The sequence below is a fragment of the Strix uralensis genome, chromosome 33 (genome assembly GCF_047716275.1).
Source record: "Strix uralensis isolate ZFMK-TIS-50842 chromosome 33, bStrUra1, whole genome shotgun sequence".
NCBI lineage: Eukaryota > Metazoa > Chordata > Aves > Strigiformes > Strigidae > Strix > Strix uralensis.
The window spans coordinates 1596073-1618867 of record NC_134004.1 but is presented as its reverse complement, the minus strand read 5'-3'; the positions used below and the strand labels follow the sequence as shown (position 1 = coordinate 1618867).

The 22795-nt window shown below is 60.6% G+C and overlaps 1 protein-coding gene across 1 annotated transcript; it reads right to left on the bottom strand.

Moving 5' to 3' along the window:
* Window positions 1-978: 978 nt before the first annotated feature.
* On the bottom strand, window positions 979-18022 carry SP1 (Sp1 transcription factor). Its single transcript, XM_074853783.1, has 6 exons — window positions 17902-18022; window positions 16628-16722; window positions 14446-15940; window positions 3973-4141; window positions 3124-3323; window positions 979-2001 (listed from the first exon to the last, which is right to left on the bottom strand). Exons 1-6 carry the CDS (start codon window positions 17906-17908, stop codon window positions 1682-1684), a joined length of 2286 nt encoding a protein of 761 aa, XP_074709884.1. The 5' UTR covers window positions 17909-18022; the 3' UTR covers window positions 979-1681.
* Window positions 18023-22795: the final 4773 nt, after the last annotated feature.

Below are 22795 nucleotides of genomic sequence, written 5' to 3'. Positions count from 1 at the left end.
CACCCAACAGCTCCCTGCTGCCTTCGAGGGGGGGGGTGGTTGGGATCCACGTCCCACCGCTGCCTCGTTTTGGGGACGAAACGAAGCCGCCCCGCGCGCTCTGAGTCACCCTGAGACAAACCCCCCCCACACCAGATACTGGGGGGGATGGCGCTGGGCCCCCCCCGAATCCTTCCTGCGGTGGGCAGGGGAGCCCCCCCCCCTTGTTCACAGCCGCAGGGGAAAGGGCAGATGCTGTCTGGGCTGGAGCAGGAAGAGGAGGGTGTGGGAGGAAGAACGGAAGAGAACCGAGTCGTCCCGGTCCTCCCAGGGTGGGAAAATCTGGGTAGCGGAAAAACAAAAGGGTTTTCCCTGAACCGTCCCCATTTCCAACACCCTTCTTTTTTTTTTTTTTTAAGGAGGAAGCACAAGGAGCCACCTCCAGCAGCGTCACGGCAAAACCCAGAGGTGACAGCCCCGGCCTGTGTCCCCTCGATGCTTCACCCTCATCACCAGGACCTCTCCGGGGTGGAAAAGTGCCGTTTCCCGCTGACCCGCTCCGGAGGCGCTGATTTTTCAGGATTATTATTATTCTTAAGACCAACAGCGGTCGGAAAAAAAAAAATAGACTTTTTCTCCCCCCCCCTCCCCGAGGACCTCCCGAGCCGTGTCCCGCCGTACCCCCAAGGCACCGGGTCCCAGACCCTCTGCTAAATCGCTCGAGTGAACCTGCACGAAAACCCTTTACGACTCGATTCCGCGTGGAATCGCCGCTCAGCCCGCCGGAGCGCGGCCGCGAAAAGCCGGAGGAAAAGGATCTTTGTCAAAAAAGATCGTTGGGAAATAAAGATCAAAAAAAAAAAAAAAGGCCAGTGAAGGGGCAGGGAGAGGGCAGCTCTTTTTACAAGGCGGAGAGGGGCGGGGGGGAAGAAAAAAAAAAAAGCAAAACCTCACCCAAATAATTACAAAGGAATTAAAGAACAACCTAAAAGCAAAGCGTACAAAAAAGACCGGGGGGGTTGGGGTGGTTTTTTTTCCTTTAAGATTACAAGTAAAATGTAATATAAGGTCTGAAGGACAGCTCAGGCTCTGGCCAAACTGCCCCAGAGGGTCAACCTGTTCCAAGATAAGGCATCAAAGAGACCAAGCCATGGTCGCAGCAACATCTCTCCTCTCTCAAACGAACACATTTTATATTTTTATATATATAATAATAATATAGAATCTTTTTTCCTTTTTTTTCCTTTTTTTTTTTTGATTTTTTTTTCTGATTTGTTTTTTGTTTTTTTTTTTTTGTTTGTTTTGTTTTGATTTTGCTAAAAAGTATTTCAAGAATCATATACTTTTACCAAGGCATGATGGCGTCGAAGGCTAGCTACGGAGGGGCAGATGGATCCCAGGGAGGGAGTGGAGGGAGGGAAGCGGGGGAAAAAAAAAAAAAAATAATAATAAGGTCAAGCCGAAATTAAAAAATATATATATAGCTCTGGCCTTCGTGTGTGGTCACCGGGCCCCGGAGGTCGGACAGCTCAAGGAGGGCTGTGATCCCAGGGAAGAGGAGCTGGGCTTTAGTGCTGGAGGGTGACAAGGGACGTCGCCCTCGTGGTGAAAATAGCTCCCGGCTCCGTCTCCGCTCGCCTCTCGGCCCCGTGCCGCCCGGCGCCGCCGTGTCGCCCGCCGGTGCCCGCGTCCCGCGTCGCCCTCAGAACCCGTTGCCGCTGATGTTGATGGACTGGAGGTCGGCCACTTGCATCACGTTGATGCCGCTGCTGGCCAGGCGGGCGATGCCCTCGGGGCAGATGGCTTCCATGGCCACCATGTTGGTGGCGATGAGGGCCGAGGGGGTGGCCCCGCCGTTACCCTCTGCCGAGGCCCCCGTGTCCATGGGGACGGCGGAGACGTTCATGGCCACGTTGTTGGCCGCGCCTCCCTTCTTGTTCTGGTGGGTCTTGATGTGCTTGGAGAGGTGGTCGCTCCTCATGAAGCGTTTGGGGCACTCCGGGCAGGCGAATTTCTTCTCCCCTGGAAAAAAAAAAAAGGGAGGGGGGGTGAGGCTAAGGCTGGGCCAGTTCCCCCCACCCTGCCCAAGCCAGTAAAAAGGTGACGGACGCTGGGGGGAATCACAGAATCCTCTCGGTTGGAAAAGCCCTTGAAGCTCCTCCAGCCCCACCATGAACCTCCCCCTGACCGTTCCCAACTCCACCAGATCCCTCAGCACTGGCTCAACCCGACTCTTCAACCCCTCCAGGGATGGGGACTCCCCCCCTGCCCTGGGCAGCCCATTCCAACGCCCAACAGCCCCTTCTGCAAAGAAATCCTTCCTAAGAGCCAGTCTGACCCTGCCCTGGCGCAGCTTGAGGCCATTCCCTCTTGGCCTGCCGCTGGCTCCTTGGCTCAAGAGACTCCTCCCCCCTCTCTGCACCCTCCTTTCAGGGAGTTGCAGGGGGCCAGGAGGTCTCCCCTCAGCCTCCTCTTCTCCACACTAAACCCCCCCAGTTCCCTCAGCCGCTCCCCATCAGACCTGTGCTCCAGACCCTGCACCAGCTCCGTTGCCCTTCTCTGGACACGCTCGAGTCATTCAAGGGCCTTTTTGGGGTGAGGGGCCCAAAACTGAACCCACTCATCGAGGGGCGGCCTCACCAGTGCCGAGCCCAGGGGTCAGATCCCTTCCCTGTCCCTGCTGGCCATGCTGGTGCTGGTACAAGCCCCACTGGCCTTCTTGGCCACCTGGGCTCGCTGCTGGCTCATTACCAATCCCCCCCAGGTCCCTCTCTGACTGGCAGCTCTCCAGCCACTCCTCCCCAGGCCTGGAGCGCTGCTGGGGGTTGTTGTGGCCCAAGGGCAGCACCCGGCATTTGCCCTTAGTGAAACTCCCCCAGCTGGGCTCAGCCCATCGCTCCAGCCTGCCCAGGTCTCTCTGCAGACCCTCCCCACCCTCGAGCAGACCAACACCCCCACCCAACTGGGTGTCGTCTGCAAACTGACTGAGGGGGCACTCGATCCCCTCGTCCAGAGCATCAATGAAGATGTTAAACAGGAGTGGCCCCAAAACCCAGCCCTGGGGGACACCACTTGTGACCGGCCGCCAACTGGATTTAACTCCCTTCCCCACAACTCTTGGGGAAGCAGCACCCCGATTTGTACCTGTGTGCGTGCGCTTGTGCCGCTGCAGCTCGTCGCTCCGGGTGAAACGTTTCCCGCAGAGGATCCAGGTGCAGATGAAGGGTCGCTCCCCAGTGTGCCACCGCAGGTGAGCCCGCAGGTGCGAGGTTTTGCCGTACACCTTCCCGCAGCCCGGGATGTGGCAGATGTGTTGCTTTTTTTTACCTGGATCCCCAGAGCTCCTGAAAGAGTCAAAAAGGCCATTGAATGACTCGAGCGTGTCCAGAGAAGGGCAACGGAGCTGGTGCAGGGTCTGGAGCACAGGTCTGATGGGGAGCGGCTGAGGGAACTGGGGGGGTTTAGTGTGGAGAAGAGGAGGCTGAGGGGAGACCTCCTGGCCCTCTGCAACTCCCTGAAAGGAGGGTGCAGAGAGGGGGGAGGAGTCTCTTGAGCCAAGGAGCCAGCGGCAGGCCAAGAGGGAATGGCCTCAAGCTGCGCCAGGGCAGGGTCAGACTGGCTCTTAGGAAGGATTTCTTTGCAGAAGGGGCTGTTGGGCGTTGGAATGGGCTGCCCAGGGCAGGGGGGGAGTCCCCATCCCTGGAGGGGTTGAAGAGTCGGGTTGAGCCAGCGCTGAGGGATCTGGTGGAGTTGGGAACGGTCAGGGGGAGGTTCATGGTGGGGCTGGGGGAGCTTCAAGGGCTTTTCCAACCCAGGTGATTCTGTCATTCTGAGTCCGAGGGAAAGAGTTAAAACAATCCTGAAAGCTCCAGGTGACCGGAGGGAGGGAGAATGGGGCCAAGCGAGGTGCTTTGGGGGTTCCAGCCTGCTCGCGGGGGTTAGGAGGGGGCTCGGGCAGGTGGCGTTGCCGGATGGGGGGCAGAGCAGCCTTACCTTCCCTCGCTGTCTTTGCAGTAGGGGCAGGTACACGCTTCCCTCCGCACTTTCCGTCCTTGCTGGGGCTGCGGGTCCGGGCTGGTCTCTCCTTCCTCCACAGCCGCGTTTTCGTCTCCCAGCCCGTCTCCGCTCGAGCCGTGAAGACCCAGCTGAGCCCCGTGGTCGCCTGGAAGAAAACCCAGGAGGTTGGTTACTGTGGGTTCTTCAGCAGCAAAGCCCCGAGCAGCAGGAGGGAAGGGAGAGGGGCTTTCCCTGGCCTCTCCCCACGGCAGCCGCAAAGCCAGGAGGGTCTCAACCCGACTGAGCCATAGGAAGTTATTAATTCCAGCCTTCTCCCTCAGCTTTCCACAGGTTCCTCTATTTCCAAGCCCTGACAATCCCTCACGGAGCTTTCCCTAAAGCCCTGGGGCTCTCCCTGCTCTCCACAGCCCCTAGCAAAGGGGGGATCCCCCCAGCTCCCCCCCACCGCCCCACATTTTGGTCCGTGTCCTCCAATTGGTGTCCAGAGGAGAGGTAAGAGCCGCATCTTTCAGGAAAACCAGCCCCACTCCATCACTCCAGCCACCTGCCAACTATTTCAGCGCAGAAACCAGAGCGAAAACATAAACCCGAGCGGCGCCGGCCGGCTTGCATCGGTGTCAGCGAGTGTCAAAACATCACCAAGGGAAACCCCGGCTTCTCCGCATCACACCGTGCTACCGACCTCACCGAGGTCCCTTCCCCCTCCTCGTTTTTTGGGCTGAAAGAGGCAGTTTTCCCTTTTCAAACATCTCTCCAGCTTAAACTTGATGAAAGCGACAATCCAGGAGCAAATCTACAGAGCAGATGCGAAGCCTCCTGCCAAACACCCCCCTCTCCCGAAAAAAAAAAAGAAAAAAGAAAAAAAAAAGAAAGGCAGTGATAAATAAAGCAGGCTGGAAGACCGTAGTCTTCAGCAGCATCCATCAGCGAAGATATTATCGGCACGCGCTCACTGGTTAATTACTGCGATTACAGAAAGGGATATATTTATATATAAAGTTGAAAAATCATCTGGCGCTGCTCGGGGAAGGCGGTCCCTCCCTCTCTCGAGGAGCAATTCCCAATTATAAAAGCCGTAGGAACCGCAGGGTAGTGCTGACGAGCTCCCAAATGCAGACAAACATAAACCATTCGTAACGGGGGGGTCGAGGGGTAGGAAGTTTTTAAGCCTATCAGTTTTCATTGCCATTTTATTGCTCTACGCTTATGCTGTCATCTAATTGCTTCTCCAATAACCCCATCTACACTTCACAAGTGTTTTATTTCCCTTCAAGCTCCGCTGCTTGATTATTTTCATGCTGAAAAGCCGGAGCGGGCGCAGAGTCGGCAGGCTGAGTAATCTCTTTTCAGCTGCAATTAACATATGCCAATAGGTCTAACGGCAGATTTAGAGCTGAGACGCTTCCGCCGGACGGGTGGCAGCATCCTTGGCTGGCTATAAACTGCGATTCAAGCCCAAAATTCACCTTTTTCCTACCAACTTCCTCGCAAGCAGGCAGCCAAGGTTGAGCTCAGTGCCTGAGCGTGGTGGTGGTTGAACGTGGGGCTGAGATAAAACACAAGCGGGTGCAAACACACACACACACGCTCGGCCCCAACAGCAAACGACGCTGCGCTCTGCCGCTCTTTCCAGAGGTTCTCTCCCACCGCCGGGAAATGAGCCTGTGTCAGGGCGAGTCTTCCCCAAAAACACCCATCCGGGAGCTTTCTTGATGCTGTTTATCAGCAGCTGCCTGGTCGGCTCCAGCGAGGATGAGTTAACGGGAAGGACCGTGCCCGAAGGACGTCGGGATGCGAGGGACGTCGTGGGGACCTGGGTTCACTCACTCCATCTCCTCTTCCCACTACCTGGAAGCTGCTTCTTAAATAGGGAGCACAAACGCCACAAAGCTGCAGTTTCCAAAGCCGGGTTTTCCCAAAAGAACAGCCCACGGTGCTGCTGCCGGTGTCCTCCAGCGTCACGACGGGGCTGCAGGAGCCAAGGTCACCTCCCTGGCATGGTGCCACCGGCGGTGCTACCACAGGAGGCCAGCACAGCCTTCTGAGCAGCCCTGCTGGGACAAGTACCATCAGCAAAGCGCTGAAATTTCCTTTAAAAACCTGTTTTTTTCATGTAACAGCTTCTAGGCGGGAGGCAGCACACCCAGCACCCGCAGGAGAGGTGCTGGTGTGGAAGAAGGATAAACTTCAGACTTACGCCGGCCTGCAACGTCCGTTAGCGGCAGGCTGGGCTCTCTTCCTGCGGCCGGGAGGGTTTCACAACCCAGAGACAGCGAGGGGGGGAATGACGAAGAGTTTCTGGCAGCCCACAGCCTTCGGCGGCCCCACGGCATTGCTGTTACCAGCAGGTGTCAGTGGTGGCCTGGCAAAGCTCGGCCGAGGAGCCAGGCCCAAGCTCAGGAAAGGACAAAAGCCACCAGAAATAGAGCTCTGGCTACTTGGGGCACTGGCCAGCCCTGGGCCATGATGCCCGACAGCTCTGCGGTGGCTTTGCCAACGATCTGCGTGGCCAGCAGGGGGTTTATGTGTGTGGCCGGGCCGTGCTCCACATCTGGGCTTCCTCCGGCGAGAGGACCAGCTCTGATTTCACTCCTCTGGGCCACGGCGGCATCAGCAAGAGCTTCTCTTTCCCAGGCTGGAGCACACAAACAGGGAGGCTTGAAATTAAGGCTGTTCTGCCCCCCCAAGTTTGGAGGGGTGCGGATTTCCTGGGAGAGGGCAGCGCTGGGCAAGCCGTTTGCCATCGAGACATCCAGAGCATCAAAGCCACGACTGGGAGAGAAGGAGGTTGCAATCAAGGAAACGAAGCCTGACTCATCCGCTCGTCCCGTCTCTACTTACGTCACGCCCGAAAGATGCTGCAAATAACTCCAACGACCGACACACTGGGACCAGTTCAGCCCCGGGACGGGGCTCCTGCGTGGTGGCAGCGTTAATAACCACAACGGGGGGGGTTGTGGCTGCCCACACACCCGGACACTGAGGTGGAGAGAAATATTGTCGTGACAGCGACCAGGCCAGGTCTGGCTGTTCAGTGTCACCAGGTGGGAGGAGGCGAATTATTTGTCCCCCCTTAAAGGGGACAATTTTGAGCCCCGCTTGGAAATCTTGGCTGGGCCCTCCCATACCTCACCAGCAACATTCCTGTGCTCCCTGCAAAGTTTAGCAATTTTAGGACAAAACCTTTTTGGCCGCCACCCCCCCAGCCCTTGCAACACATGTTTACAGTCTAAAACCAGCACGGAGGGAACCAGGGAGGGTTGGGTTTGGGGTTGGTTGTTTTTTTTTTTTTTTTAAGCTTTATAAGCCAACGACGACAGCTTGCGTTACAGCGACAGATTAGAGATTTCCCTGTCACGTATGTGCCGTCCGGAGAGAGCTGCTGTAAAAGGAAGGAGAAGACACACGCGCTCTCCCCAAAATACGCTTGGGAGGGGGAGACTCCAGCCCTGATGTCTTGGAACGGCTTCAATCTTCCAACATGCAAAAGCCTACGCAGCATTTTATAGTCTGTTGGCATGTCATATGGAGGGGAAAAAACCCAAATCCTCCTTCTGGTAATCTATGGCTCGCATCTAATTAAGTTATAAATAAATTACGGCAAGAGAAGACAGATCTTGTACGTACACGCTTCATTCTTCACATATCAGGACGCGCCGAAGTCTCCAGAATATTGCAGTTTCAGGAGAAAGCTTGGCGGAGAGAAACCAGCTGGATAATTTATGTTTATTATCTCCACTAATATAGATTACTTCTAAGACTAAAGCTTTCACGAAGGCTGCCAAGCCCCTGGTCCGCGCTCAGGTCATTGAAATCCTGAAAAAAATATATTAATAGAGCAAGGAGGGGGGGGGTTAATCCTTGGAAAACCCTGGGGAGCAAAGGACTTGCCTGTGAGGACAGGCGACAAGAGCTGATCCTGCTTTGCTGCGCCCGGCTCCTGCACCCGACCTGTCTTTGCTCCATCAGCATGGGATGGGGGTACCGACCTCCGAGACCCCCCCCAGAAGAGGGGCAATTGTTTGCTGGCCTCACACTAAAAGGACCAAAGCGCCTGAGTCTTGGCGTGCGACTTCTCTCAAGACAAGGTGTTTCTTGTCTTCTCACTGCTCATCGGAGGAAAAATGCTTCGGTTTAGTCGTTTTATTTAGCAAACTAAAACGAGGTGAGAAATGCCCTGTGGAGAGGAGAGAGGAGCATTTTTAGATCCACCCCAGCTGACCTTAGGAGAGGGGAAACAGACTCGATGTTCATTTTTACAGAGGATCTGAAAAAAAAAAAAAAACCCCAAAATGGTTTCTTGTGCAAATTCTGCAACATTGGCAGCTGCAACTCTGCAGAGGCAGGAGAGGAAGAGGAGGGTGAGTCGTCACCACGCAGAGCGGGGCACGCACGACAAACCCATGTCACCTTCCAGACGCAACCAAAAGAGGCAAGAGGAAGTTTGAAGGCGAATAGAAAGGGCCACAAAACCCATCAGCGCGCAGCCCCGGGGGCTCCCTCAACCTCTCGGCACATCGCAGCGGACGTCAGACAGCAGGCATGAGCCTGAAAGAAAACTCACCCCAGTCAAACCTTTCTAGCTCACAACTCAAGTTCTCCCCGCTTCCTCCTTTTTTTTTTTTTTTTTTTTTTTGGCAGAGTCTGAAAGCCCGGGGTGGCAGCGAGCAGCGTGGCCTCGCCGGTGCTCGCTGCTCTCCCCAAAACACACCACCACGCTCTGCTCCAGACAGATCAAAGACAATTAAGCTGCACTTGCTACACAAAGGAACAAAGTCGGTTTTGTAACGCAGTCCCCTTGATTTTTATCTCGTTTGATTTCCTCACTAATTTGCAAAATGAGTTAATCTGCGCTAGGAAGTCATTCACGTAAATTAGCCAAGCTCTCGCTTCGTAATTCTTCGGGGTTATGGACGGCGGCGCGGGGAGCGCGCGGTGCCCGGCTGCGTACGAGGGTGCAGTTTTGAAGTCAGACTGCAGCACATTGAGTCATTGTGTTTTAATCTGGAGTTTAATGACTTGAAAAACCACACGGCGAGTTCGGCGATATCCTTTAATTGTTGGAGGTTTCTGTGCGTCACAATAAATTACACTTCCTTTGGAGAAGAAATAAATAAGGACGGAGCTGTGGGGTCAAGAGCGAGGTGGGCTGCGAGGGCAGCCGGAGCCGTGTCCCCCCCAGCCCCGTGACGTGCTGGGAAGCCACCTCGTCCAATCTGCACGATCCCTGACCCCCCCCCTCCCCACCCCAGCACTTGCTAAATACCTTTGTCGTGCTGCAAACTGAAAGGCAACTCTCCTCTCCCTTTTAATTCCAGTCTGGATAGCCGCAAAACTGGGGTGAAACCTCTAGTTCTGGTAAAGCCGTCACTGGGGTGGCCCTGCCAGGGCGAACCAGGCCACCAGCGGCAGCCGGAGCACCTTCACCCCGTAGCGCAGGCAGGTCCTACCCAACCCCGCCAAAAAAGAAATGGGGTTAGTTAAAAAGAGAAGTCCCTGACGAGGCGCGAGGAGCACCGGAGGAGGAAAACACCCAGCTGAGAGGGGAGGGTGATCCCCGTCAGCACCGAGGAGGGGAGCCCAGCCCCAAAGCACACCCAAGAGATGGGGAAACCCCCGTGGGCATCTCTCGCCACACCTGAACCCCCCCCCGTATTCCTCCGGGCCACTGCAGACAAGGGTGGATGCTTCTTCCGTCTCTAATCACGCCCCTCTGCAGAGAGTTGGTGCCTCTATCACTCACGGCATCTAACCCAGACGGGACGGGGAGAGGGCTGGACGGCGTGAGCCTCCCCACGGCGGGAGCCAGTGGCCTGACGCTCTGGAAAGGAGCCACGCTGAAACCACCCCCAGTCCTGGGGCCCCGGAGCCAGCTCCTGCGAGCGGGCGATAAAGACCACGCGAGGAGGAGGAGGAGGAGGCGGCGGCGGGGCTGAGGCCGGCACAGATAAAAGGAAAGGGAAGATCAGGGCCTGGCGAGACGGTCCGGAGCCAGGCGAGGAAACTCTTCTGTGAGGAGTCACGGGGTGCGCAGCACCCAACCAGTCCAACCAGCACCGCTGCCAGCGCACTCCCATTCCTGGGCGGGTGAGCCCCGGCCTCGAGGAGGAGGAGGAGGAGGAGGAGGAGGAGGAGGAGGAGGAGGAGGAGGGCTGCCCCACAAAGCCCCAGACCCAACTTTGCACAGGGCACAACCTTGCCAGGACGAAGCTGCACAGCAGCAACACAGGCTCTATGTGGGGATCACTCCCTTTTCCCAAGCAGACCCAGGATCTCTTGGGATTTGTGTAATTTTTTTCAGTAAACCACTCTCTTTATTATGGCAAGGAGAGAGGTCAGCCAGGGAAGCTGGGAGGGTATTTAAAGTCCAGCCCAGCTAGAGTTTAGAGAAGGAAATTTCACAATACAATTATTTTCTGACGTGATGTCATGGGCGTAATGAAACAAACAATTACAGCACGTTAAGGAGAGATCCTGTCAGGGCTTGCTGGCCCGAGATTGATTCCGATTTTCCCCTCCCCTCCGCAGATGATGCCATGTGGATGTCTCATCAAGGCCCTGCTACAAAGCTTCCCTTAAAAACAGAAAATAGGAGACAATCAGGTCTTTGTGTCAGTGCCCCGACGGCTGGGAAGAGCCCTGTAAGAACAAAGTCGCAGCAGAGAGCTGGGGATGCGTTTGGTAAACAGATTTCAAAGGGTTACTTCCCCCACAAAGGCTTTTTTTTGTTTTTTTCTTTCCCAAGGATGTCCTTGCTACGTCCCACTGCTCAATTCGACCACACGCCTCCGTCCAAACGACAGACAGAGCCCCGAAAGGGAGCTCGTCCTGCCCACACACCCCTGGGCAGGGGCATGGCTGGGGGCTGCCCCATCTCCCCAGTCCCACCAGTGCTCCGGGCACCCTCCCGGCTCCATCCTCCCCTGGAATAAACCATCCTTTAGCGCTCGCTAAGGCCTCGGATGAGGGGGTTTAACTCCGGTGTTGACCTCACGGGAAGCCACCGCCGGACGCCTGTTTACCCAGCACATACCTCAGCCAGGCAGGGCTCTTTATCTCCGAGGCACCGAGCTCGAAGCGGCAGGACTCTGCCAGGGACAGGTATGTGGGGCAGAGCCACTTCGCTGCCAAAACTAGACAGACACGGAGCTAAAAAAAGTCCCTCTCCTCCTCCCTAAAGCTTGGTCAAAAGGGGAAGAGAAACCCCGGCCTGACAAACTTCTGAAAATCGCCCCCACCCCGCTTGCCACAGAGCCTCCGCGTGAAGGGGCCTGACGCAGGATGTCGTCCCCCCCCCGAGCGGGCCAGCACTGGGGTGACGTTGGGGTGACGCCGCTCTCCGGGGTGAGGATCCCACCGAGGTGTCCGAGTGTTGCGACACCCACCCTTGCACTAGCACACCCACAGAACAGCACCCAAAATCTCCTTTTCCTTCAGCCCGCAGGCAGTCCTGCTTGCCCACTCGCGTGGGGAACGGTGGCACCCAAACCCACGGCCGGGTTTTTGGGGCGATGCCAGCCGAGGAAATCCCCTCCCCGGCTCCGTGGCTGCCTTCCCCTGGCAGCAGAGCCAGCTGCAAGGCCTGTTTGCCCACATACCAGCCCATTTTGGTCACAGACCTTCTCATGCCATGGGGCTAATTCACAGCCTGTCTAATGCCAAGGAGGAGGCAGCCTGCAAACCACCTAATTAATACAAACACAAGCCGAGTTCCATTTGCACAGAGCGCCGGGCTCTGCCTCATGCCCAAGAGCAAAAATCTGATTTTTAAAGACTTTTTTTCAGGTGTCATTTTCTCCTGAAGGATCTTTCCCCTCGCCGCTTTGCAAAAAGGAAAGGGAAAAGCAGAAAACTCATCAGCGACTCGCCCCCAGCCCTCCTGAGGGGCTGAGAGCCACAGGCCAGAGGAGCCCCGCCCCCGCCGTGCCCACACACCAGAGCGGGGTTCAGGAGAGGGGACACATGCTTGTCACAGCCAAGCCAGGACACCGGAGCGGCTGTCAGCCCTGAAGGAAGCCGAGCTGAGCTCTCTGGAGTAACTCAGCTAAAGCAGATTTGCAGGGAAGTGGTAGGAAAGGCGGCGGCCGCGAGCCCGGGAGGCAGCTGGGGTGCATGCTCCGCTCCCGAACCCCTACACCGTGCACCCCCTTCTCCCCGCCACACCGTAACGCGTGGTGAAACCCAAGGGGCCGGGGAAGACCAGCTGCCAGTCTCCCCTCGAAGCAAACCTGGGGTTTATTTTCCATTCGCCTCTCTGGGAAGCAGAGGAGCTTTTTCTACTACAATAAAAACCTTCTCAACTCTTAGCCTCGAGCAGAAAGCGAGCGCAGAAAGTTCCAGCACACGTGGTGTGTGTTCGCAGAGCCGCCGGGGAGGCTCCTCATGGAAAATGTTCAAAAATTTGGACCACGGGCAGAGTTAAGTTGCCATCAGAGAGCTGGGACCGCGAGGGAGCAGCGCTCGCAGCCTCCCAACGCAGCAGAGGACAGCTCAGCTCCGGACGGAGACGACGCACCCAGTGCAGGGTCCGGGGGGGGGCTCAGCACCCGCTGGAGAGGGGCTGTTTGCAGGTGGCAGGGGGACAAACGGCCCCATCTAGAAAAAAAATCCTCCAGTTTGGAGTTAACCCACACAAATTGTGTGAACAGAGCAGTGCTAGGAAGCTTTCTGTCCCAGCCGCAGCCTCTGCGATCTCGTCCTAGGAGCCTAACTTAGGGTCCCATCGAGCTGGGGTCTCGGTGGGTCCCCACAAGCCCTTTGAAACCTGAACCCTGCTCTGGTTTTTCAAACCTAACGACATCAAAGCGTCGCCTGAACGTCACATCCTCCGAGCTAAGGAAGAGCGAGGCCCTCGGCTGTGGTTCTTGGTGCAGCTGCCAGCGTCGGACGGTGAATTCGTCACCGTGGATCAAGAGCTTAAAAAAAAAAAAAAAAGGGGGGAGGAGGCGGTGGCCGGGGCTCCCCAGCGTGAGCGTGTTGGATGGGTGGTCTCTGGAACGTTCCTCCCTGCCCCACCTCCGAGGGCAGAGCCAGGCACAAATACAGGAACTAGGAGTCGCCCATGCGCTTCTCCGGCACCTCCAAAACAAGCTCGTCTCGACGCAAACGGCCCTGCCAGGCCGCAGGGCGAGGGGATCCCGGCGCACCCGGGCGGGCGAAGACCAGAGGGACCCTCCACCACCTGCATTTCCACGTATAAAAGAGGTGACTTGCCATCAGCCCCCCCCCGCCGCCGCGTGCTTTAGCACAAGCGGGTCTCTCCGCTCAGGGAAATCCAAGGATCAGGCTAATCCCGACTGCGGCGCGGTCTGTAATAAACCCGCGGACGCCTGCAAGCCAAGCTGCTGTAGCAACAGCCCAAAATAATGCTGCAAAACAACTCCGGGAGAGCAGCCGCCTCTTCTCGCGAGAAGGAAGCACGAGGAGTCGGATTGAGCAACATTTTTTTGCTGCCTCTCAGCTGTGACTAAATCTAGCAACTGCCTTTTTAGCCAGAGCCAGAACAAAAAAAAAAAAAAAAAAAAAAAGAAAAACACTGGAAAAGCAAGCGGAGCTCCTTTTCAGCACCAATTTCTTCCACGGCAGGAGCTTACAGCCCCCTCGCCCAGGCAGGCTCGGCATTTCCGAGGGGAAGCTGAGCAGCCCCAAGCTCACACCGTGTCCACACCCCCCGCCCCGGTCTGGTGGGAGCTTTTGGGAGACGCCAGGACTGATCCGGGGTGGGGGGGGGAGCGAGCAGGACGCCCCGCGCCAGCCACGCACGCGGGGCCGTCTTGGCCATGATGAGATCACAGCGTCCCACACCAGCACCCAACTTTAGGCTAAATATACACTTAAAGAGCCCGTTCTTCCGCCTCTGCAAGGAAATTCCCCAGGGCTTTTTTGTTTGTTTGTTTTCTAGGGGGAAGGCAGGGGGTTTTCAGCTATTCCTGAGTTTTACAATCCGTGGCTCTTTCTGAGGGCTTCCGCAGCCGAGGAGCTGAGCTGGACTCGGGTCCACACCCCAAACCTGACCCGAGACCCCCCTGGATGGCCATCGGGGCAGGACAGCGGCCTCGCACAAAACCACACTTCACTTTAGCATCACACGCAACGTCCCCCTTCTCCTCCCCACGCGTCTCTCCCCTTCCCCATTCACAGGCATCTCCCCTGTTTTTTTTCACGCAATCAGCCGCCCAAGAGTTAATTAACTCCCCAAAAGGAGTGTCAGAGTCTTCTGGCGATCGGCAGAGGCTTAATACTTCCTTCACGGGGCCAACAGAAGCGCCGGCCCGCTTGCCAACTCTGTTTGGCATCGCTCACACCCAGCTCCAGCCCTGGCACGGCTGTGCCAGTGTCCCAAACCCCCAGACGGGGCACGGAGCCGGCTGCGTGCAGCCAGGCGACACGGTTTCGCCTTCGATTTCCTCTGCCCAGCTACGGAAAAGGAACCGAGAGAAACCAACTTACCGGCAGTGTTTGCTATGGCCAGAGGCAGCCCCTGCAGCTGATGCACCTGGATCCCAGACGCTCCCAAGGCACTGAGGTTAATAGTCTGGAGGCCGGGCATGGAGGAGAGCTGGGCAGCGTTGACAGTGACAGTGCCGCTGGGGAGGGAGGCGATGGGGGTGAGCGTGGTGCTGGTGCTGCCCGTCTGCCCCAGCGACACTCCCTGCATGGGGGCCAAGGTGATTGTCTGGGCCTGGGGGTTTTGAACCTGAAGGTTTTGGAGCTGGATGGTTTGCCAGCTGACCTGCCCGTTGGGACCCACCGTAGGCGTTCGGATGATGATGGGCCCAGAGTTGGGGACAGCTTGGAGCTGCAGGTTCTGCAGGGCATCCTGCGAGATGGCTTGAGTGGCAAAGGTCTGCCCAGAGAGCGGGGTGGTCTGGAGGGCTTGGATCGCCTGCCCTCCTTGGACTAGCTGCGGCTGGATCAGGATCTGCTGCTGCTGCTGCGATTGCTGACTCTGATCCCCCTCTTTCTGCTGCCCCGGCTGCAAAGCCACCCCAGAAACTTGGCTCTGCAGAGAGTCCGAGCTCTGGACGCTGCTGACCCTCTGGGGCGTCTGCGCCTGGACGTTGGTTCCCACCGTCGCGCTGGTGGAAAAATTCATGATGCCCATGTTACTGGTGGTGGTGGTGGTGGAGTAGCTGTTGGCGTTGGTAAAAAAGGCGCCGGAACTAGCGTGAGACGTGGCCGTGTTGGTGGAACTGATGGCAGCACCCGAGGTGGCCGGCTGGGAGCTGCTGTCCGGAGAGCCGGAGCTGCTCAACGTGACGGTCTGAGAGGTGGGAGCCAGGCTGGCGGCCACGCTGTTGACGGGCAGCAAGGTGATGTTGCCGTTCAGAGCCACGGGGACGTTGGCTACGTACTGGGTTTGCCCTGAGAGGGTGTTGTTGGTCAAGCCCACGCCCTGGATGGGGACAGCCTGCTGCAGCAGGTTTGGCATGGCGATGAGGTTACTCGTCCCCGCTCGGCTCGTTATGATCTGCTGGTTCGTGCCGGGGATGATCTGGAGTTGACCAGAGGCATCCTGCTGCACGTTGACTTGGGCTGGGGTGGTGGCAAACTGGAGCTGCTGCCCATCGATGGTTTGGAATTGGGGAATGACCTGGTACTGGATATTCGGGATAACTCCCGGCAGGCCCGTGAGCACCTGCTGGTTCTGCAAGTTGGAGGCGGTCGTGACCACGTACTGCCCCGCGCTCACGGGCCGGCTTTTGGAGGCGTCTCCGCCGTTGCTGCCGTTGCTGCCCTGTTCCTTGGAGGCCGTGGGCGTGCTGGAGCCGGCAGAAATGATTTGCCAGCCGTTAGCGGACTGGGCGATCTGAGCGGCGGCGGCTGTGAGGTCCAGCTCGCCGCTCCCGCCTTGCTGGCCCTGGGAGCTGTTGGAATTCTCGTTGGGAGACTCGATCCTGCTGCAGGTGGCTGCCAGCAGAGCCAGCGGGGAAGGCTGCGATTCCTGGGAAGGAGAGGAGGAGTTAAAGGACGTGGGAGGCGGCCCGATGGGCAGGCCAAAAATAAAAAAAAAAAAAAGCGGGCGGGGGGGGGGGGGGGGGGGAATAATTAAAAGAGAAAGCAGGGAGGAGCGTACTTGGAAAAGATAAACACTCCTTCCTGAGAAAACCCACCCACAGCCGGAAAAATACAACTGCCAGACACAGGGCTGTCAGGCCGGGACAGACTGAACCCACAGGGAAAAACCCTCTGGGAGGGAGGAAAGGGGAGGGAGTCTGCATGTAAAAGGGAAGGAGATGTCTCCTCCACCCCAAAGCGGGCAAATCGCCCCACAGGAGAACAACTCTGGGGAAGTACAGTCGCTCCTGGGCACCCCGACCTGGCAAAGGGCCAGTCGGGGCTGCGGTGTTTACTGGGAGCCGGGGAACTGTCAGGTTTTTGAGGGCACCCTGCAGAGCTGGGGGAGGAGGGGAAGCCACGGGCGCTTCGGGTCGGCAGGGCCTTTGGCAGCGTGACGATCCCCCAGCACTCACTCACCCTCCTCTTCCTCTCCCCGGGGAGAGGAGCCGGCGTAACGCTCGGCTGGGCCAAACAAACACATCGGCCCGGCCCTGGACTTTGCCACGGGGACAGCGAGTTCCCCGGGGCGAGAGGCGCCGGCTTGGGGCTGTTCCTCCCTCCCTGCACTCACCTGGCCCTCCCCACTGCCTGTGCTGCTGTTACTGCTGGCATCTCCTTCGCCCTTCTCGGGCTTCACTGTCGACATCTCCTCGGGACTCTCTTGGTCTGCGCGGGCGGGAAACGACAGCGGGAGTTAAAGACATTTCGGGGCAGGAAAGGGGGATCGGGAGTGCGAGGACACATGGGGAGTCGCAGGAGGGCTGGGCAGAGCGGGGGGGCACGGCACGCTGTCAGGCACTCGGGGGGGGACCGTGCGCTGCTCGGGCACCGGCGCGAAGGGGCTGGGAACCGGAGGGAGCTGCCAAAGGGGAGCTGGCAGCGGGACAGGCGGAGGAGGACCCGGCCCTGCTCCAGGCCCCAGCTCCTCCCTACCCGCTCGGGACACTCCCTGGCCCCCGTCGAGGTCCTCCCCGGGCCTCCCCTTTGCCGTCCCCGCTGGCCTGGAGCACACCTCCCGCCCCGGCCCTCCGTGGATCCACCCCGGCAGCCCTTTCCCTGCCCTGCCCACGGGATTCCCCACCGTGGAGCCAGCCCACGGGGCTCCCCAGGCCGGGACTCCCCCATCCGTGCTCCCTCTGACCCCCACCGCACGGGGCGGGGGGGTGTCGCTGCTCCCCCCAAATCCCTCCTCAACCACCCCCCCGGCCGAGGACCTGCCCACACCCCCAGCACCCCTTTACCAGGGTCCCCTCCAGCCCCCCAGCATCGCTTCCGTGGACTATCACCCCCCCTCGCCCCCCCCCGAAACACACCCAGCAGGTCACACCTTCCCCACGGCTCCCCCCCCCGCACGCATCCGCCCTCGCAAGGCGCCTTCCTCGGGGGCTGGGGGGAAGCGCCCCCCCCTCGCTCCGGTACCTGCTCTCACAGCCGCCCCCCCCCCCGCCCAGGCCTACACCCTCCCCCCGCAAAAATCCTCCTCTCCGCGCCCGATCCCCCGGGATCCTCCCTCACACACCCCCCCCGCCTCGATTACCGGGACCTCCCCCATCCCGCTCCCCCCCCGCCGCCGCCGCCGCCTTCGCCCCCTCCTCCGCTCCCAGCCCGGCCCGGCCCGGCCGCCGGGTCCCTCCCCCGAGGCCTTCCCCCTCCCCCGGGTCCCTCCCCCGGCAGGTCCCCCCGGCGCGGCGAGGCGAGGCGAGGCCCGGCCCGGCGGGGCCCGGCCCGGCGTGGGGCGGGGCCGCCTCTGGCCCCTCCGAGCGGGCGGGCGCCGTCGTCTGCGTGTGCCTGGGCGGCCGTGCGCCCCTCGCCCCCCTCCCGCCGGCGCGGCGGGCCCGTCCTTACCGCTCATGGTGGCCGGGGGGGGCGAGCCCGAGCGGCGGCGGGGCGGGGGGGCGGAGGGGCGGGCGCGCCCGGCTCGCTGACGAGGCGGCCTAACCCCGCCGGTGACCGCCAAGGGGCTGCCGAGGGAGGGAGCCGCGCGCCGCGGCCCCGGCCCCGCGGCCCGCCCCCTCCGCCGCGTCCGCCAATGGGACGCCGCCGCGGGCGGGCGAGTGACGGGCGGAGTGGCCATTGGGAAGCGAGGGCGGGCCGGCGGGGGGGGGAGGGAGGCGGGAGGGGCACCGCCCCCGCCGCCCCGCCCCGTGGGGGAGGGGGAGCGCGGCGGGCGGCGGCCAATGGGGGAGCGGGGGGGGCGGGCCGGCGGTGGCGGGGGCCAATCGGCGCCCGCGCGGGCTCGCAGGGAGACCCCGTATGGGAGCGGCCGCGGCGGCGTGGGATGCGGCGTGATGGGCGTGCGCCGCCGCCAATGGGTAGGGGAAGGCGGGGCGGAGGAGTGACTGGCAGCGCGGACCGCCAACCGGCCGCGCGGTTGTCGCCCCGGGGGAAGGCGGGCTCGCACACTGACGTGCGCGCTGCCCAATCCTAGCTCGGAGGCGGTGGCCGCGGCGGAGAGCCGCGCCAATGAGAACGGCGGTCCGTCTCAAACTGGCCAATAAGTCCCGCGAGGAGGCGGGGCGAGCGGCCGGGCTGCGCCCTTGGAGGGACGGCTTGGCGGCGCCGGGAATGTGGCGGAAAAGGCGCCATTTTGGTGCTGGCTCCGCCCCGGCCGCGGCCGCCGCTTTGCCCGGAGCCGGGCGACCCCGACCCCGGGCGGCGTCCCCGCGGTGGCCACGCCGGCTCGGTAACCCAGGCCGTGTCGCGATAGCGCCGCTCTTCGCCCTCCCGGTGACCTTTTTCTGTCACGAGCCACCTCCAGCCCTGTCGCGACAGCTGCCCTCCGCGTGTGACATGTCCTCACAGGCCCGCGGCGGGGCCTCGTCACTGTGTAAACACCCCCAGGGCCCAGTCACCGCAGCGGGCCCTCAAGTCCCTGTCATGACATGCCCTGCCTCCTGTCACAGCACCCAGCCGTGTCGTGACCGGGACTGTCACCGCAGGGACACCGTGGCCTCTCCCCGCCTCAGGCAGGAGCTCTTGGGGTCAACCCTGCTCTGGGAATGGGGGCGGGGGGCGGTTTTGGGGGGTTCCACAGCGAAAAGCCACTAGTTTACAAAAAATGAAGTTTTTTGAAGGCAAACGAAACATGAGGGTCCCTGGGGGACGTGACCGTGTGGCCACCCCGGCAGCGGGAGACGGGCGCAGCTGGTGACAAACTGGGGGGGGGGGGGGACGACACAAGGAGTGACGTTTATCTATTACTATTTTTTTGTTTTCCAGCATCAAAGCCACACACCCCACACGACACCGTCCCCCCCCCTGAAGCCGCCTTGTCACCCGCTGCCTCTCCCCACCGGCCACCGCCCTTTGATGTCCCCAGGTAATGGGGGGCCACGGCGCAGGGAGCCCCCCCGCAGCACCCCCCCCACAGCCCCGCTGTTGATTTTGGAGGCGCTACCAAGGCCAGCGATCCCCTTGCCCGGCTCCCCACCGGCCGCCCGGATGCCGTCTTCGTTGTGACCTTTTTTATTTTCCACTTTTTTTGGCCTAATTCCTTTCATCCTGCGGCTGGAAAAGGGCCGTCGCTCACCGCGACCTCACCCCGTTTCCAGCGGAACTGTTTTATTTCGGCTTCTCGGCGCGGCACCGGCCCCGAGCCCCCGGAGTCATTAAAATAACACCGGACAAAAAGCAAAGACCCACCCGCGGAGGTGAAATAAAACCAACCCCCCCTCCGGCAACCAGTGGTTTTTGGGGACAGCCCCTCATCCTGGCTCCAGTGCCTCACGGAGCCCGTCCCCCAAAACCCCAGCAACGGGGAGGGGACAACCGTCCTGTCCCCTCGCTGTCAAGGGAAGTGGTGGCTTTGTCCCCCCTCCCTGTGCCGGGGGGATGTGGCCGCTATTTCACCCCAGACCCCGCTGTGGTCTTGAAGTTACCACTCCTGCCTCTGCCATCGGGGGGGTCCTGGTCCCTGTGTCCCCCCGCATCAAGCAAACGCGGCGCTTCCTTTCATCCGGCCTCACGTCCTGCAGTGGTGGCACTTGGGGACATGTAGGGACACAGAGCGTGTGTCCACCCCGCCCCGTGCCTCAGTTTCCCCTCCTGACCCACTGTCGTGGCACTTGGGGACACAGAGCGTGTGTCCACCCCACCTCATGCCTCAGTTTCCCCTCCTGACCCACTGGGGTGGCACTTGGGGACATGCAGGGACACAGAGCATGTGTCCACCCTGCCCCGTGCCCCAGTTTCCCCTCCTGACCCACTGCGGTGACACCTGGGGACACCGAGCATGTGTCCACCCCACCCCGTGCCTCAGTTTCCCCTCCTGACCCACTGGGGTGGCACTTGGGGACACAGAGCATGTGTCCACCCCGCCCCGTGCCTCAGTTTTCCCTCCTGACCCACTGGGGTGGCACTTGGGGACACAGAGCATGTGTCCACCCTGCCCCGTGCCTCAGTTTCCCCTCCTGACCCACTGTCGTGGCACTTGGGGACATGAAGGGACACAGAGTGTGTGTCCACCCCACCCCGTGCCTCAGTTTCCCCTTCTGACCCACTATGGTGGCACTTGGGGACACAGAGCATGTGTCCACCCTGCCCCGTGCCTCAGTTTCCCCTCCTGACCCACCGGGGTGGCACTTGGGGTGCAGTGCCACCGGGGAAGGGGACAAACTCGGGGTTTCTGTTCGTTTGTCCCCGTTGTGGCGTCCCCGGGGCCGGTGACGCTGCCGGGGCCGTGCTTGGCAGCCAAAGGGTCCCCAGAAGGGTCTGACCCGGCGCTGGGGAGGGCACAAGGTGGGTGGGGGATGTGGGTCTGTCCCCATCCTGTCACTGTCACTGTCACTGTCACCGGAGCTCAGTCCCGGCCCACTCCTCACGCGGCCTCCTCCTCCTCCTCCTCCTCCTCCTCGTCCCGCTGGGGGGGGGACAACGGGGGACAACCCCCCACCCCACCCTGCCGGGGGCCTGGGGGCCGTGGGGGGGCTGGGGCTGGTCTGGGGGGGCTGGGCAGAACCACCGCAGGGCCCCCCCCTCCGTTAGATCTTCACGCCCAGTTGGGACCCCCCCTCACCCCCCCAGCACCCCATTACTCCCATCACGATCGTCACCCCATTAACCCTCCTCCAGTAGCCCCCCACCATTAGCCCCCCATTAACCCCCCCCAGTTACCCCCATTGGGTCCCCCTTCCATCCAGCAACCCCCCACCCCATAAGGACCCCCCCAATTAATCCCCCCATGAACCCCCCCCAGTTACCCCCATTGGGACGCCCCCCAGTACCCCCCCCACCCCAGTAGCACACCATTAACCCCACTGCCCCCCCGCCCCAGCACCCCACTGTCTCCCGTTAGCCACCCCCCTTAGCACCCCAGGCCGCGCCCCCTTCCAGTCCTTCCCAGTCCCTCCCAGTCCCTCCCAGTCCCTCCCAGTCCCTCCCAGTCCCTCCCAGTCCCATCTCCCCCTGGTGGCCGCAGAGGGTCGGTCCCGCCCCCGGGCGAGGGTCTCTACTGCCGCCTGGCGGGGTCGCCTGGCCCGGCTGTCCCAGCCCTGTCCCCAACAGTGTCCCCAGCCCTGTCCTGTCCCCAGCAGTGTCCCGTCCTGTCCCCAGCCCTGTCCCCAACCCTGTCCTGTCCCCATTAGTGTCCACAACCCTGTCTTGTCCCCAACACTGTCCTGTCCCTGTCCCCAATAGTGTCCCCAACCCTGTCCTGTCCCCAGCAGTGTCCTCAGCAGTGTCCCCAGCCCTGTCCTGTCCCCAACAGTGTCCTGTCCTGTCCCAAACATTGTCCTCAACCCTGTCCTGTCCCCACAGTGTCCCCAACCCTAACCCTGTCCTGCCCTGTCCCCAACAGGGTCCCCAGCTCTGGCCCCGTCCTCACCCCAACCCTGTCCTGTCCCTAACAATGTCCCCAACCCTGTCCTCATCCCAACTCTCTTCTGTCCCCAACCCTGTCCTGACCACATTCTTGTCCCCAACCCTGTCTTTGTCCCCATCCCCAGCCCTGCCATTTCCCAGGGCTGTCCTGTCCCTGTCCTGCTCCTGTCCCCAACCCTGTCCTGGCCCTGTCCCCATCCCTCCCCTGGCCCCAACCTTGTCAATGCCCTTTCTTTGCCCTGTGCCACTCCCTGTCCCCATCCCTGTCCCCAACGCTACCCCTGTGTCCCCCACCCCATCCATGTCACTGTCCTGTCCCAGTTCCTCTCCCCATCCCTGTCCCCATCCCTGTCCCTGTCCCCAAACCTCTCTCTTTCTGTGACGCTGTCCCATCCCTGTCCCTGTGCTAGCTCTCCTGCTGTCCCCATCCCTGTCCCTTTCTTGTCCCCAACCCTGTCCCTAACCCAGTCCCTGTCCCCATCCCTGTCCCATCCCCATCCCCATCTGCCTCAGCACTGGGGACACAGGACGGGGACCAAGGAGCACTCAGCTCTGGCCAGGGGGCGTGGACCAGTATGGGGGCAAACTGGAAGGGGGAACAGGGGCACTGGGACCAATCTGGGGGGAACAGGGGCACTGGGGTAGGTAATGGGGGCACTGGGACCAGTCTGGAAGTGAATGGGGACACTGGGGTGGGTGCTGGGAGCACTGGGACCAGTTTGGGGGCACAGAGAGGCACTGGGACCAGTCCAGGAGGGAAGGGGGACACTGGAATAAGGAATGAGGATGTTGGGACCAGTTTGGGGCAGAGGGAGAGGCACTGGGGTGGGTAACGTGGACACTGGGACCAGTTTGGGAGGGAATGGGGATACTGGGATGAGGAATGGGGGCACTGGGGTGGGGCATGGGGGCACTGGGACCA